The sequence below is a fragment of the Heteronotia binoei genome, chromosome 5 (genome assembly GCF_032191835.1).
Source record: "Heteronotia binoei isolate CCM8104 ecotype False Entrance Well chromosome 5, APGP_CSIRO_Hbin_v1, whole genome shotgun sequence".
NCBI classification, from domain to species: Eukaryota; Metazoa; Chordata; class Lepidosauria; order Squamata; family Gekkonidae; genus Heteronotia; species Heteronotia binoei.
Window position 1 is genome coordinate 124,341,217 of NC_083227.1, and position 12,788 is coordinate 124,354,004.

The 12,788-nt window shown below is 44.6% G+C and overlaps 1 protein-coding gene across 1 annotated transcript; it reads right to left on the reverse strand.

Moving 5' to 3' along the window:
- Positions 1–305: 305 nt before the first annotated feature.
- LOC132572825 (platelet-derived growth factor receptor-like protein) lies at positions 306–10,244 on the reverse strand. The gene is made up of 6 exons (XM_060240295.1): positions 10,081–10,244; positions 8,847–9,189; positions 8,331–8,482; positions 6,682–6,975; positions 3,622–3,761; positions 306–660 (listed from the first exon to the last, which is right to left on the reverse strand). The coding sequence occupies exons 1-6, from the start codon at positions 10,133–10,135 to the stop codon at positions 439–441; spliced, it is 1,206 nt and encodes a 401-aa protein (XP_060096278.1). The 5' UTR covers positions 10,136–10,244; the 3' UTR covers positions 306–438.
- Between the last annotated feature and the right edge of the window lie 2,544 nt (positions 10,245–12,788).

Here is a 12,788-nt window from a genome sequence, read left to right on the forward strand (position 1 = left end):
AGCTACTGGCATTAAAGTTATGAGCCACTGTATAAATTTGTTTGCCCTGGAGCCCTTTTTCCTGAACTAAGACAAAAATGTGTGAGCTGGAGGCTAAAACGTAACTCAACTTGGTGTGTGAGGCTGACTTACTTCAGACTGCTGGTGAGGACTCACATGGTGGATAGTTCTCTACACAAAATAAATTCCTTCCATGTGGAAAACTAGATGTCAAGGAGAAGCATTCTCCTGGTAAGTGCCATCAGTATTGTTCCCAGAGCATTCCTATCTTCCACAGTGTGTTACAAGCAAAAAACTGTCTCTGCTTGGAAAAAAGCCTTGTTGCTTTAATGAGTAAACTAAGCATACAAAGGGGGGGAAGAGATAAATGAGAGAAAACATCTTTCCAGTCTTTATATTTCCAGCAGAACCTGAGACTTTCTACAGGCTGAGGCATGGTTACCCTGTCTTTGCTTTTTTGAAAGCTGGTGTGGCTGGGAGCACACGAACACGAGTAGATACCCTGGAGGAACCTTGCAGATTCTCCGCAATGCAAGTGTATAACCCATCATCTACAGTGCGGGCTTCATCAATATAGAGGATGCTCTCAGATTCTTGCTGCACCTGCCCACCACGTCTTGCCAAATCTGTGCGTTCATGGACATATGGTGGTCTACCAATCTGGAAGAGAAGAACAAAAAATGTTTGAGAAAATCCTTCTCCCTGGTGGACTCATAGCAGAGAACTTGCTGAGTCAAGTGCACCAGAGCATCAGGTGATACCTCCTGTGTTGCTATAGAGATGGAATCAGAGTCATATCTGATGCCAGCAACCTCATCAGCTCTTGCCAAAGAACGCAACAGAATCTTTCCGACCAGGTACAGGAATTATAATCTCTATGAGAGCTTCTCCCACTATGAATCATCTGTGCTAGAGTACTGGAAATAGACACCAATCAAATGGGCCAAACTGAAATTTGTTTCTTTTGCTGGGAGCCATAGGGGTAGGTAAGACAGAACAGGATAGTGTGTCCCCATCCCAGCTGTTGCAGAAAATGTGTGTCTTGTTTCTCTTTTCATCAGCATTATTATTATTAGTGGTATTTATCACATTTATATCCCACTCCCTCTCTCCTGAATGGAACTAATGGTGGTGAACAGCACATAAAATACACCTGGTAAAAACAATACAAAAGACAATAAACTTTAAAAATGCAAAATGATTAAAAATCTATCCCTATCAAAATCTATCCACTCTTAAGCAGGGGAGGGTGTGTGGATGATGAGGACACAGCTGAAGTATACCAACTGCCTAGTGGATTTCAATCACCCAAAGGCTGCCCAAAAAAGAGCAGCCTTGCATGCCCTGTGGAACCTAAAGAGGTCCCAAAAGACATGGACCTCTTCATGCTACATAGTCACACATCTCAACTGCTGTCAAAGTTTACATACTCTCCACAAACAGTGCATCTTTGCAAACAGGAAAGAAAGAGCAAGGAGGCAACATGCTGCCATGTTTGCAGCTATCAAGAGGCCATACCCCCCATACCTTGCAAATTTTCATAACTGGGCCTGGCCTACCTCTATCTTCCATGTTTAGTTAGCCTTGGATTCAGCTGGGATTGTATGACTCACTAATAGCAACTGAAAAGGTTTTATAGGTCTTACAATGGTTGACTGACCAAAAAGGAGGTGAACAGAAAGGCAGTAACAGAGATATTGTGGCCCATTTGGGGCCACTGTAGAGCAATTCCCCTCATACTAAATTATCCATAGGAAGGATCAGCATGGACAAGTATCCTGATAAGAAGTCCTGTCACATCAAGGACAAACAAAATAATATGAGAAACTGTGCTGGTATATTAATTAAACGAGCCCAGCCATAACATCTGCATGAGATGGTGCAATTTCATGAATGGGCTCTACCTGCTTGGTTGCAAGCCCCTCTAGAACTGCAATTTCTTTCTCCCTTTTGGAAGGATCTACAGCTAGCATGCCTTCATAGAGAACAAGGAGCCTGCAGTTCCTGCCTCTGTTTGCATACTTGGTAAGAGAAGTAGCAGGGCAATGAGAGGAGGTCACTCAGTAGAGGAGAGGATTCCTTCACAGCTCAGACCCAGGACTGGCCTTGGACTGTCTGGCAAGAATAACTTCTGGCTCTCCCCTGTGCATTGATAATGTCACCGAGTCACATGTGGGGAGTGCCCAATTCAGTGCCCCCAGAAGGCCAGCGCCCTAGGCAGTTGCCTAGTTTGCCTAGTGGCGGGGCTGGCCCTGCTCAGACCCTTGGATTATTTGTCACTTCAGTGTACTTCATGGTGCTCAGCTTGTGTTTTCTGCCCCCAGCTTTCTTGGTCTACAGTCTACTGTCCCAATCTTAATAAGTGAGGTAACTCTGGCTCTTCCTCTTCCTGTCATATAACTCTGATGTGATGTGCTAACAGCTTAGTGCAGGGGTGTCAAACATGCAGCCCACGGGATGGATCAGGACCCCAGAGAGCACCTATCAGACCTGTGAGTAACTTACTGTTATCTGCTTCCTTCTCCCTCTCTTACTTCCTTCTGCATCACAGCTTTCTTTGCCAGGCTTGCTCAGTCAAACTACAGAGCAAAGCTTTTTTTCCATTGGCTGACCAGCGCATGAAGCAGCTTATGTACAAAAGCTCACAATGCCCAGCCATTTCATGTTTTCCCCTAAGTCTTAGGCTCAAAGTATTGACCATGAGATTTTTGTAATGAATGTCAGTAAATCAAAAGTAGGTTTGCAACTTACACATCTGAACAACACCTGAACATCATTCTCAAGATTTCTACAGCACAGACATTGTCTCCAGATTTTGATGCAATGATTCAGAGCAAGATGTGCCAGTGCTCAATAAACAAAATTTTGCAAGAGTGCTAGTGTTTTATGTTTTTGTTTTTGTTTTTTAAAAAAAAATCTTTAATTGTGTTTGTCTGTGTCCTTTATTGCTATTTTATGACACACATATCCCGGCCTGACAAGAACTCATTTGTGTCAGATCTGTCCCTCATAACAAATGAATTCCACACCCCTGGTTTAGTGGTGTGGAAATGTTGGAAACTACTGAGAATTAAAGGGACACTAAGGTTCAGTTCAAATGTCACAAACAATGGGCACAAACCTAGTTAATTGTTGGCACGACATGTGGTTAAGAATTAAGGTTACATGAAAAGAAAGAACCTTTAGTTTGATAAAGTTTAATAAAGTGCCCACATTTGAGCGTCACAACAAATTGGAATTGTCATTAACTTTATTTTCCCACAGTGCATGAAGGTGGAGGTTGGATTAATATCCACTTCTGTATTCAGGATTAATATCCACTTCTGTATTCAGAAAAATATTTTAGTGTAGGCAAACCACATGACCCAATTGCAAAGAGGAACAATTCCCCCCCCCTTTTATCAAGGAGGCCAACCCAATTATTATTCAGCTTGGCTTTGCATCCCCTCATTTTCTGGGGCCATAGGTCATGGGTCATGTTAGCCTTTTGTTCAGATTTCCAAGGGAAAAATGCCAAAGATTAGCAGTGAAGCAAAGGACCTGAAAGAGTACTACCATATGGGAAACACCATATCTTTCTTCCCATGCCCACTCAACCCATCTACTCAGCCCATCACCTACTTGTTGTCCTGGATATTCCCAAGTGAAATCTACAGCAATTTCTGGCTCCCCAAACACTGTGCAAGTGACATTGAAATTGTCTCCAGCCTGAATAGACGCTACTGAGGGTCTGATAGCTGGTTTGGGAACTGAGGAGGGATCTGCAGGGTCAAAAATAAAAGAAGAAAAGTTTAGCATGTCAGAGGTTGCCTCCTCCTGTTGAATGCTTACTTTGTTCGACCAATATATATTCAACCAATGTTTACTTGTTGCTCCTACGAGTGCTTTGCTAATATTGCTCTTGCTAGTTTCTAACATCAAGGACACTGGCATGGCAAAATTTCACAATTCTCCCAAATGGAGCAGAACAATGGACTGTTGACAGGAATGACGCCACAGTCTTTCCAGCCCAGTTCTGCCCTTTGGGGCCAAATCAAACAAGTCATTGGGAGATCTGTGATCTGATCTCTTGGAAGTTTGTCTTTCTGAGTGCAAAGCAATTGCAGCAGATCACGGAAGCTATCCTGAGATTTTTCATCCATTTCCCTAAGCCAGGGGTGGCCAATGGTAGCTCTCCAGATGTTTTTGCCTACAACTCCCATCAGCCCCAGCCAGCATGGCCAATGGCTGGGGCTGATGGGAGTTGTAGGCAAAAAACATCTGGAGAGCCACCGTTGGCATCCCTGCCCTATGCTATTTCCCTATCTAATATTCAGTCACATACATACAAACTTAGAGGAAACACACACACTAATTAGGGGAAAGCATCAAAGTTGCCTAGTCATTTCCTTCCAACTCTATGATTCTGTGTAGCAAACACATATCTGAGATATTAAAAAAACCAGGCTTGTGATTTCTCTGAAGCATCTAATCTGAGAGCCTGGCAAAGTAATTTGAAAAGGGTTATTGGCAATTCCGTAATCCACAAGCACAGCCAGTGAAATCTGATATACAAAGCCCTGAAAGTACACCAAACTGGTGTAGTGGTTAAGTATGCAGACTCTTATCTGGGAGAACCAGGTTTGATTCCCCACTCCTCCACTTGCAGCTGCTGGAATGGCCTTGGGTCAGCCATAGCTCTCATAGGAGTTGTCATTAAAAGGGCAGCTTCTGTGAGAGTTCTCTCAGCCTCACCTATCTCACAGGGTGTCAGTTGTGGGGAAGGGAAGATAAAGGAGATTGTGACCACTCTGAGATTCAGAATATAGGGCAGGATATGATTCCAATATAATCTTCTTCTTGTGACCAGCTACTCTCCAAAACTGTCCTCAAAAATCCTACTCAAAATTACACATGTATGCACAGCAAGACTCATTACTCAACCAGACCTGGCTGCCTCAGAGTAACTTTGCCATTATTTAGAAAACATTGCAAAAGGTCACTTCAGAGGGGCGTTGAAGGCCGCACTTAGCAAACATATTGTGTTTGCCAAGATGAGACTGGAGTGCAGAAGAGGAAATAAGTACTGAGGCAGATTAGTGCACAGGGGGAATAGCACCACCTCAAGAGTCCTTCCTGCAAAATTTCACATCCCACCATGGTTTCTCCACAGTCGGGCTCACTTCTAGATTTGGGGGAAAGGGGAGTTAAAAAGCTGAGCTGGAGGACTTGTAGGGAAGAGGCAAGAGAAGGGTTAATTGTCTTTCTTACCAGCCACCTATTTTCCCCTTTAAGTGTCACTCTCCCTCAGTTCCTTTCCCTGGTCTCTTTTGCAATTATGTAGTTCAGCTTCCCAATTTGACTGCAGTGCATTTACCAGATCTTGGTTTATATCCTGTTTCAAGATTATTTTAATCAAGTTGGATAGATCCAAGTAGGCAGCCGTGTCGGTCTGAAGTAGTACAACAAAATAGGAGTCGATTGCACCTTTAAATCTTATATCTTTAAATCTTAAAGGTGCAATCGACTCCTATTTTGTTAATCAAGTTAGGTTTGCATTCTACTTAACAATTTTATGACTGGGTGTTAGATTGCATGCTTTGTCCAATCTCTGCCACTTCAGTTAAGGCTTGCAGGCAGCACAGGCAGGGAGAGACCCTTCTGTGCCTGACAGCCCCTGCCAAAGTAGAAAAATACTGAGCTGGAAGGACCTGTGGCTTGACTTCTTATAAGGCAGCTTCATTTGATGCCTTATAAAAACAGGAAGGCACCCATTTTATTTGCATAGCTTTTCATTTTGGTTATTTTAAACCTCTTGGTAGTTCTTTACTTCTGCAGCTCTGCTCTCAGCTCATTCTCTGCTCTCCTACCCCTCTTCTTTCTTCTCCAGTCATATTTCCTAATATTTGATATCTTTCCGTATGACCGTGCTTTCTGTAGCATTCCTAATTTATGCCCTTTTGTTTGTCTTCCTGTCTATAGAATCTGAGCATTTCCCAGCCACAGGCAGTCAAAGACCTTCCTCCAGCATTAGATCTGCTTGACTAGCTACAGCCACAGGCAACCTCTACCACCTAGGGTTGCCAGGTCTGTGTTGGAAAATACCTGAAAACTTTGGGGGTGGATCTGGGAGAGGGTGGGGTTTGGGAAGGAGAGGGGCCTCAGCATGGTATAATGCCATACTGTCCACCCTTCAAAGCTGCCATTTTCTCCAGGGGAGCTGATCTCTGCCAGCTGGAGATCAGGCCCCATCTGGAAGCTATACCACCATATAATCTCTTTATGCATTTCCATTTTTCTTAACTGATGAGGTCCTTTTGCTGTTTTCTCCTGTCCTTTGGTCCCTGATTTTTCTCTACCGTTCCTGGATGCCAGCCTCGGCTTTCATTTCCTGCTTACACTGATTCCAAGTGTCAACTTTATTGACCCAACCTTGCCTTGGGAAAGACTATAGCCAGCAAGCCTCATGCTGTTCGGACAGGCTCCTAAATACACATTCAAATACATAAGCATATTGCATGAATAGATTTCATAACCCTTTTTCATTTTCACAATTTCGCACAGAGATAAGGAGACAGTTCATGTAGAATTAATTTGATTTTGGCATTTTGATTACTGGAAACATTAAACGAACAAGGGCAGGCAGATAGAACTTGCTTTCTTAGTTTTAGGGGCATGTGGCTCATCATTATGACAACTTACAGTTCACATAAATCAGCATATATTTGGTGGAGATCTGCCGTAATCCATTCACATTTGCCATGCAGAAGAGAGAGCCTGCCAGGGATGGGTGAGGGCGGTGTATTGTGAACCCTTTCTTCACATCAAAGGAGATGTCTATCCCATCTACAGCAATTTTCTCAGGTGGAAATTCCCGGTGCAATGTAACTTTGGCAAGCGGATTGGTCACCTGGCAGGGCAGAAGGGTGGGGTGGTTGGTACGCAGTTGTATCACTTCATAGTAATCTTCTGTGGGAACAAATAGCTCCTGCGGATCTGAGGAGAGAGCACAGAAAAGGACACCAAGAGACAGCTCCTCCTTCTGCACCAGAGCAGGTGTATTGTCATCTGTAGTCTCTGTATACAAAGTCAGTGCCTGTATCATTCTCCCAAGTTTATTCATCAGGCATCAACGTTACTTTTCAGGGGGACAAAAGTTGTGCTGAATGAGCCCTACAAACAACCACTTGTACATGCATGGGATCTTTATTCACATTCAAGTGCATGGGTCTGTCTCCATTAATGGAAGCCCTGCTTTTTCAGGTCACCCTTCACAATGGAGAAGTGCTGCATGCACAACATCTTTACACACCTTCAACTGCATGCACTTATTTTTGAGACCAGAGCTTGCTGCTGCAATGCTGCCTCCCTTCCTTGCATGTTCAATATCCATGCAGAATATGGAGAAAGTGTGTGTGTGGGGGGGGAGAACTTTTCCCTCCCTGTCCCAAAATCTTCACACCTGTTGGTACCCAATGAAGCTGCTGAACACTAGACTCAGAGCAATCAAAAGGAAATACTTTTTTCACACAGCATGTAGCTTATTTCAGAACTCACAACCACAGGACATGGAGATAGCCACTAGCCTAGATGGGTTTCTGGGGCTCTGAGAGGGCTGTTTTTTGAAGTAGAGGTACCAAATTTTCAACATAGTATCTGGTGCCTCTCCTCAGCCCCACCCCACAAACTTTCAAAAAGATTGGACCAAGGAATCCAGTTCTATGAGCCCTAAAAGAAGGTGCCCCTATCCTTCATTATTCCAAATGGAGGGAAGGCATTTAAAAGGAGTGAGGTCCCTTGAAAGGTGATGGCCAGAATGCCCTTTGGAGTTCAATTGTGCTTGTCACCACCTTGCTTCTGGCTCCACCCTCAAAATCTCCTGGCTCCACCCCCAAAGCCCCCAAATATTTCTTGATTTTGACTTGACAACCTTACCTGTACCTTTGAATGCCTGACCTGGGTGGCCCAAGCTAGCCTGATCTTGTCAGATCTCAGAAGCTAAGTACTTGGATGGGAGACCGCTAAGGAAGTTCAGGGTTGTGATACAGAAGCAGGCTGTGGCAAACCACCTCTGACTGTCTCTTGCCTTGAAAACCCCACAGGGTTATCAGTCATGAATCAGCTGTGACTTGATAGGAAAAAACCTTTGAATGCCTCTTGGTTAGTGGCAACAATGGGGGATGTTGTATTTATTAATTTTATTTAAGATATTTATATTCCCAACTTTTTCCTGAGCATCTCAGGACTTAAGGCAGTTCTCACATCTGGTTAACCACCACAGGAATCAGGATGGTGGACTAAGTGGACTACAGAGCTAACCAAACAAGGTATTAAATGCAGAAAAGCCTGACCTGTAAAGAAGATGAATGTTTTGCTTATCCGGTTCTCCCCATCACGACACTCACTATCCAGGCACTGCAAGGACCAACAGCTATATTCACCAGTGTCTGCAGCAGTGGAGTTGACAACAATGAGCTGACTGTGCCTTTCAAAGTCCTTGATCCTGAAAGAGAGGACACAAGGTTTCCCTTGCAAGGTTTCCAGGGAAGAGTGACCCTTTGCTTGTGCCCATTAGTCAAGTTTTGCTTATTTCATTTGCAGTCATGCTTGTGTGGGTCAGCTAGAAAGACAAATAAGAGGCCTGTACAGAGGTTTGAGTGAGATATTACATTCTCCAAGATTAAAATGGCATTTCTGCCATTCTTCTGTCTGGAAACTAATCCCCAATCTAAGAGAACCCCCAATTTTACAAGATTATTGGCAACCTTACTTAAGTGGCTTTCATGCAGCCTTTTACCACAACAGCCTGTGACTAAAAGCCACGGCACAACAAATGGAAATATCAGTAAGATATAGGCAACTCTCACCGAAGACCCCTCTCATCATCTTCCTCAAGGTAGACCGGATATCTCCATTTGACCGCCTTTCCTTTGCAGCGCAGGTCCAGAGTTTGCCCTGCTCTTAGCACCAAGGTCTCAGCAACCTTCTGAAATTGCCCCTTTGCCACCATACGAGTCAGAACGGATGTAGACTGCAGTCCCCGTCTGGAAGCCATAGTGGGTTTGACTCGACCTTTCTTCTCAAGTAGCTTCAGTGTTCCCTGTTTTACCTTTTGACTAGTAGCTTTGGAAAGCTTAAACTCTTTGGTTTTTGACTCCTTCATGACTTTCTTCTCTATAGCTTTGGAAGTTTTTTCTTTTTGGCATTCAGCTATGAACAGAAACATTGACATACTATCATAGCAATAGCATGCACATTCCATTTTCCTGATTTACATCTAAAAGGGGGGGGGGGGTTACATATTAGTAAGCCACACAGAACTCAGTAGGATTTATTTTCCCATAAACATCAGTAGAATCAGGCTATTCATTTGTTTATGCCTGCTGGGCCCCATGCTGTCAGACATACTCAGTAGGGGATGTCAGAGCCATGTTTTACTTTTAATTGATTCCATACTCTTCAGATAGCCAGTAACTCTGGAATATACATGCAGAAAGATATCATTTTTATCTATCCAAGGAAAGTATTTTAAAGGCTGCGTATTTGTAGTTGGTTCAGTTAAAAACCAAATTTAATCTTCCTTGGATTTTTCAATGAGACTTCATAATACCTAATATAATACCTGTGATTTTGCAAAACATTGCAATTTAATCATTATCTTAATTTTCCATGTAAAGGAATTGATTTCTGCCCCTCAGGTAATGTTTTCTGCTTGATTAAAATGGGAGGGGAGGAATAATTTTGGCAAAAAAAATCTTTTTTGTTGAACAATCCTCTCAATCTGTATGTTCAAAAATCTCTGATACAGATTTAGCTTTTGCTTTTGAAGCTCCTTCGATGACTGAAAATTTGCTGAGCAACATTTCTTCATCGCAGCCTTATCCCAATTAATTGTTTTCCTAGTATTTGACCTAAATCTGCTGGGACTTTGTTGGAATTCCAGTCCATGGCTGCCGGTTTGCTATCTCCACAACTAGATTCCCTAGGCTCCTGATGTCCAGCAGGGAAGGAGTGGCTTGGTTTTCCTTCTGGTGAGGAATAGCACCAAGCACATTGCCAGGAAAGGAGAAGGAAGAGAGAATGAAGAGAAATGAGACTTACCAAAGACAAAGAGCAGAAGGCAGCTGCTCAGAATGACCAGAAGCTTGGAATTCATACTGGGACAATCGAGAGCAAAATGTGTGTCTCTGCAGCCAGTTCACGGGGTGCAAAGGACTAGTTCATCTGCTGCTTTTTTAGGTTGGAAGAAATCTCACACTAATTTGTGGTGGGGTGGTGGTGGAATGGGATGGGTAGTAGAGGGAATTCAGGCTATTTCAAAGCAAATGCTTGGCTTGCCTCTTTAAACAAAATCCCTTTCACACATGAATGCCACAAGAGTTCAGGATCCTACAGGGGGAGGTGAATAGGACTATTCAGTGCTGCACTCTGTCAGATGCACTCCAAAAACAACAATTTCCAATTACAAAATATCATAGCTGCGTTCTATTCAGACACATTCCTGAGAAAGCAGCAGGGAGCACAGAAAGCTGCTTCCTAGGTTTCATGGAAGGAGTTTGTGCCTGAATAACTTTCTCTGGTATTTCTTGACAGATTAAAACTGAAAATGCTGACAAGTCCTTCTGATCACAAACATGAGCTCCTTGGAGAAAGAATGACACACAAACATAACTAATAAGAACAAATAAAAATATCCTTATTTTATTTTTTTAATTTGTATTACAGTTTTCTCCTTAATTGGGACCCAAAGTGGCTTCCCCTCCTGGATCTTATCCTTACAACAGCATAGGCTTCCCAACCCTCCCGCCCTGGCGGGGGACCTCAGTTTTTCCAGCCTCTTCCCCCGCTCCCCCAAAAAACGGAAGGGGGGGGAAACGGCGCCAAGGAACGGGCGACACCGCTGCGCCGCTGCCGCCTCTTCTCCGTAGCTGCTCCTCCGAGATGGGCTCAGCCTGAGCCCATCTCGGAGGAGCAGCTACGGAGAAGCATGGCGAGCCCCGAATCTGGGTCCTTCTAGGACCCCGAGCAGCAACGCTGGAGGAGCGAGAGCAGGCCGGACTTGCGCCCTGCCCCTCCACTCCCTGCAGAAGGCGGCCTACGTGGGCAAGGGTGGCGCGCTTCGCTTCTCCGCCCGGCCCCTCTGCTGGGCTTATGGCTGCGCGGGCGGCAAGAGGCATGCTGGGCCGGCCTCGGAGAAGAAGGAGGCGGCGGCATTGAACTGAGCCGTGGCGGGAGGAGGAGGAGGCGGCATGGCTGCGGCGGAGGCGCACTGGCCTTCCGAGCCAAGGACTGGGTAAGGCCGGGGGCGATGCAGAAGGCTGGCGGAAGGCGGGAGGGGAGCTGCGCTGGTAGCCAGAGGGAGAGGCCCTCCTCGCCTTCCCTGCTGGCTGGTAGGGTTGCCAATCCCCAGGTGGGGGCAGGGGATCCCCCGGTTTGGAGGCCCTCCCCCCCTTCAGGGTCGTCACAGCCTTGATCTTGGCTCCACCCCCAAAGTCTCCTGGCTCCACCCCCAAAGTCTCCTGGCTCCACCCCCAAAGTCCCCAGATATTTCTTGAATTGGACTTGGCAACCCTACAACAGCAACAACAGCCTTGTGAGGTAGGTTAAGCTGGGAGACAGCAACAGGCCAAGCACAAGCACGGCACACTTCCATGGCAAAGTGAACCAGGCCATAGTCTGCTACTCTAACCACTATTTCACCTCAGTAGGATGCAGGGCTTTTTTTTGTAGCAGGAACTCCTTTGCATATTAAGCCACACACCCCGATGTAGCCAATCCTCCAAGAGCTTACACGGCTCTTCTTATAGGGCTTACTGTAAGCTCCAGGAGGATTGGCTACATCAGATGTGTGTCGCCTAATATGCAAAGGAGTTCCTGCTACAAAAAAAGTCCTGGTAGGATGTATATCCTATGCCAGGTCCTTCTGTAACTAGTTTAGTCCACAATTTAGTTCCATAACTATTTTTAATATGTTCATATATAGTATTTTCAAAAATATTTCTCCCCTCACCCCACCCAAGAGAGTTAACAAATAAAGCAAGACAGCAGAACACAAAAAACCTTGAAACAGCAACAGCATAAAGGCATGATACTGAGACTAAAGCAACAGATGTTACTAAAATAAAAACAGCAACACTTAAAGCCACCCTTGAAGTAATAAGCATGAGAACAAGCAGTAAAAAATGAATAACATAGTAGCTGTTTACTTAGCAGAAGAGTGTATGGCAGCAGTTGTATAAATAGCTTAGGACTGCTTAGCAGCTGATCAATGCTAAACAGTTATTTATATACATTACAGTTAATCTTAATTACTTTGGTGCAGATTTTTTTGGGCAGGGAGTGGGTGGTGTGAAGTAGTGAGTTCAGCCAGCATAGTAATTCAGCATCTTTATTAAATTACAAAACTACAGTCAGCACACAGAACATGCAGCGATATATACAGTTGGGGCAGGGGAAACCCATGAAGCAGAGATCACACTGTGATTGCACCCATTTTGGATCCTTCATTAGAATATGCATTCTCATTGGCACATCCTAGATCCCCTGATACTGTCTCCCGATTGGCCAGTTTGAATTATGCAGCCAATTGGAATGCAGATTTTTGGATCCTCTCAGTCTACTGTGTTGGGCCTCAAGCTCAGGACACAACAGATGGGGTGCTCACAATATACATGATGAGATCCCCTCCTGGGAGCACATAATTTCTTAAATCAACTGGGTGGCTATAGGTGAATGGCTCTCTCTGCCTTGGTTAGGCTTCCCAATCCCCAGGTCCCAGCAGGGGATCCCCTGGTTTTACAGGCTTCCCC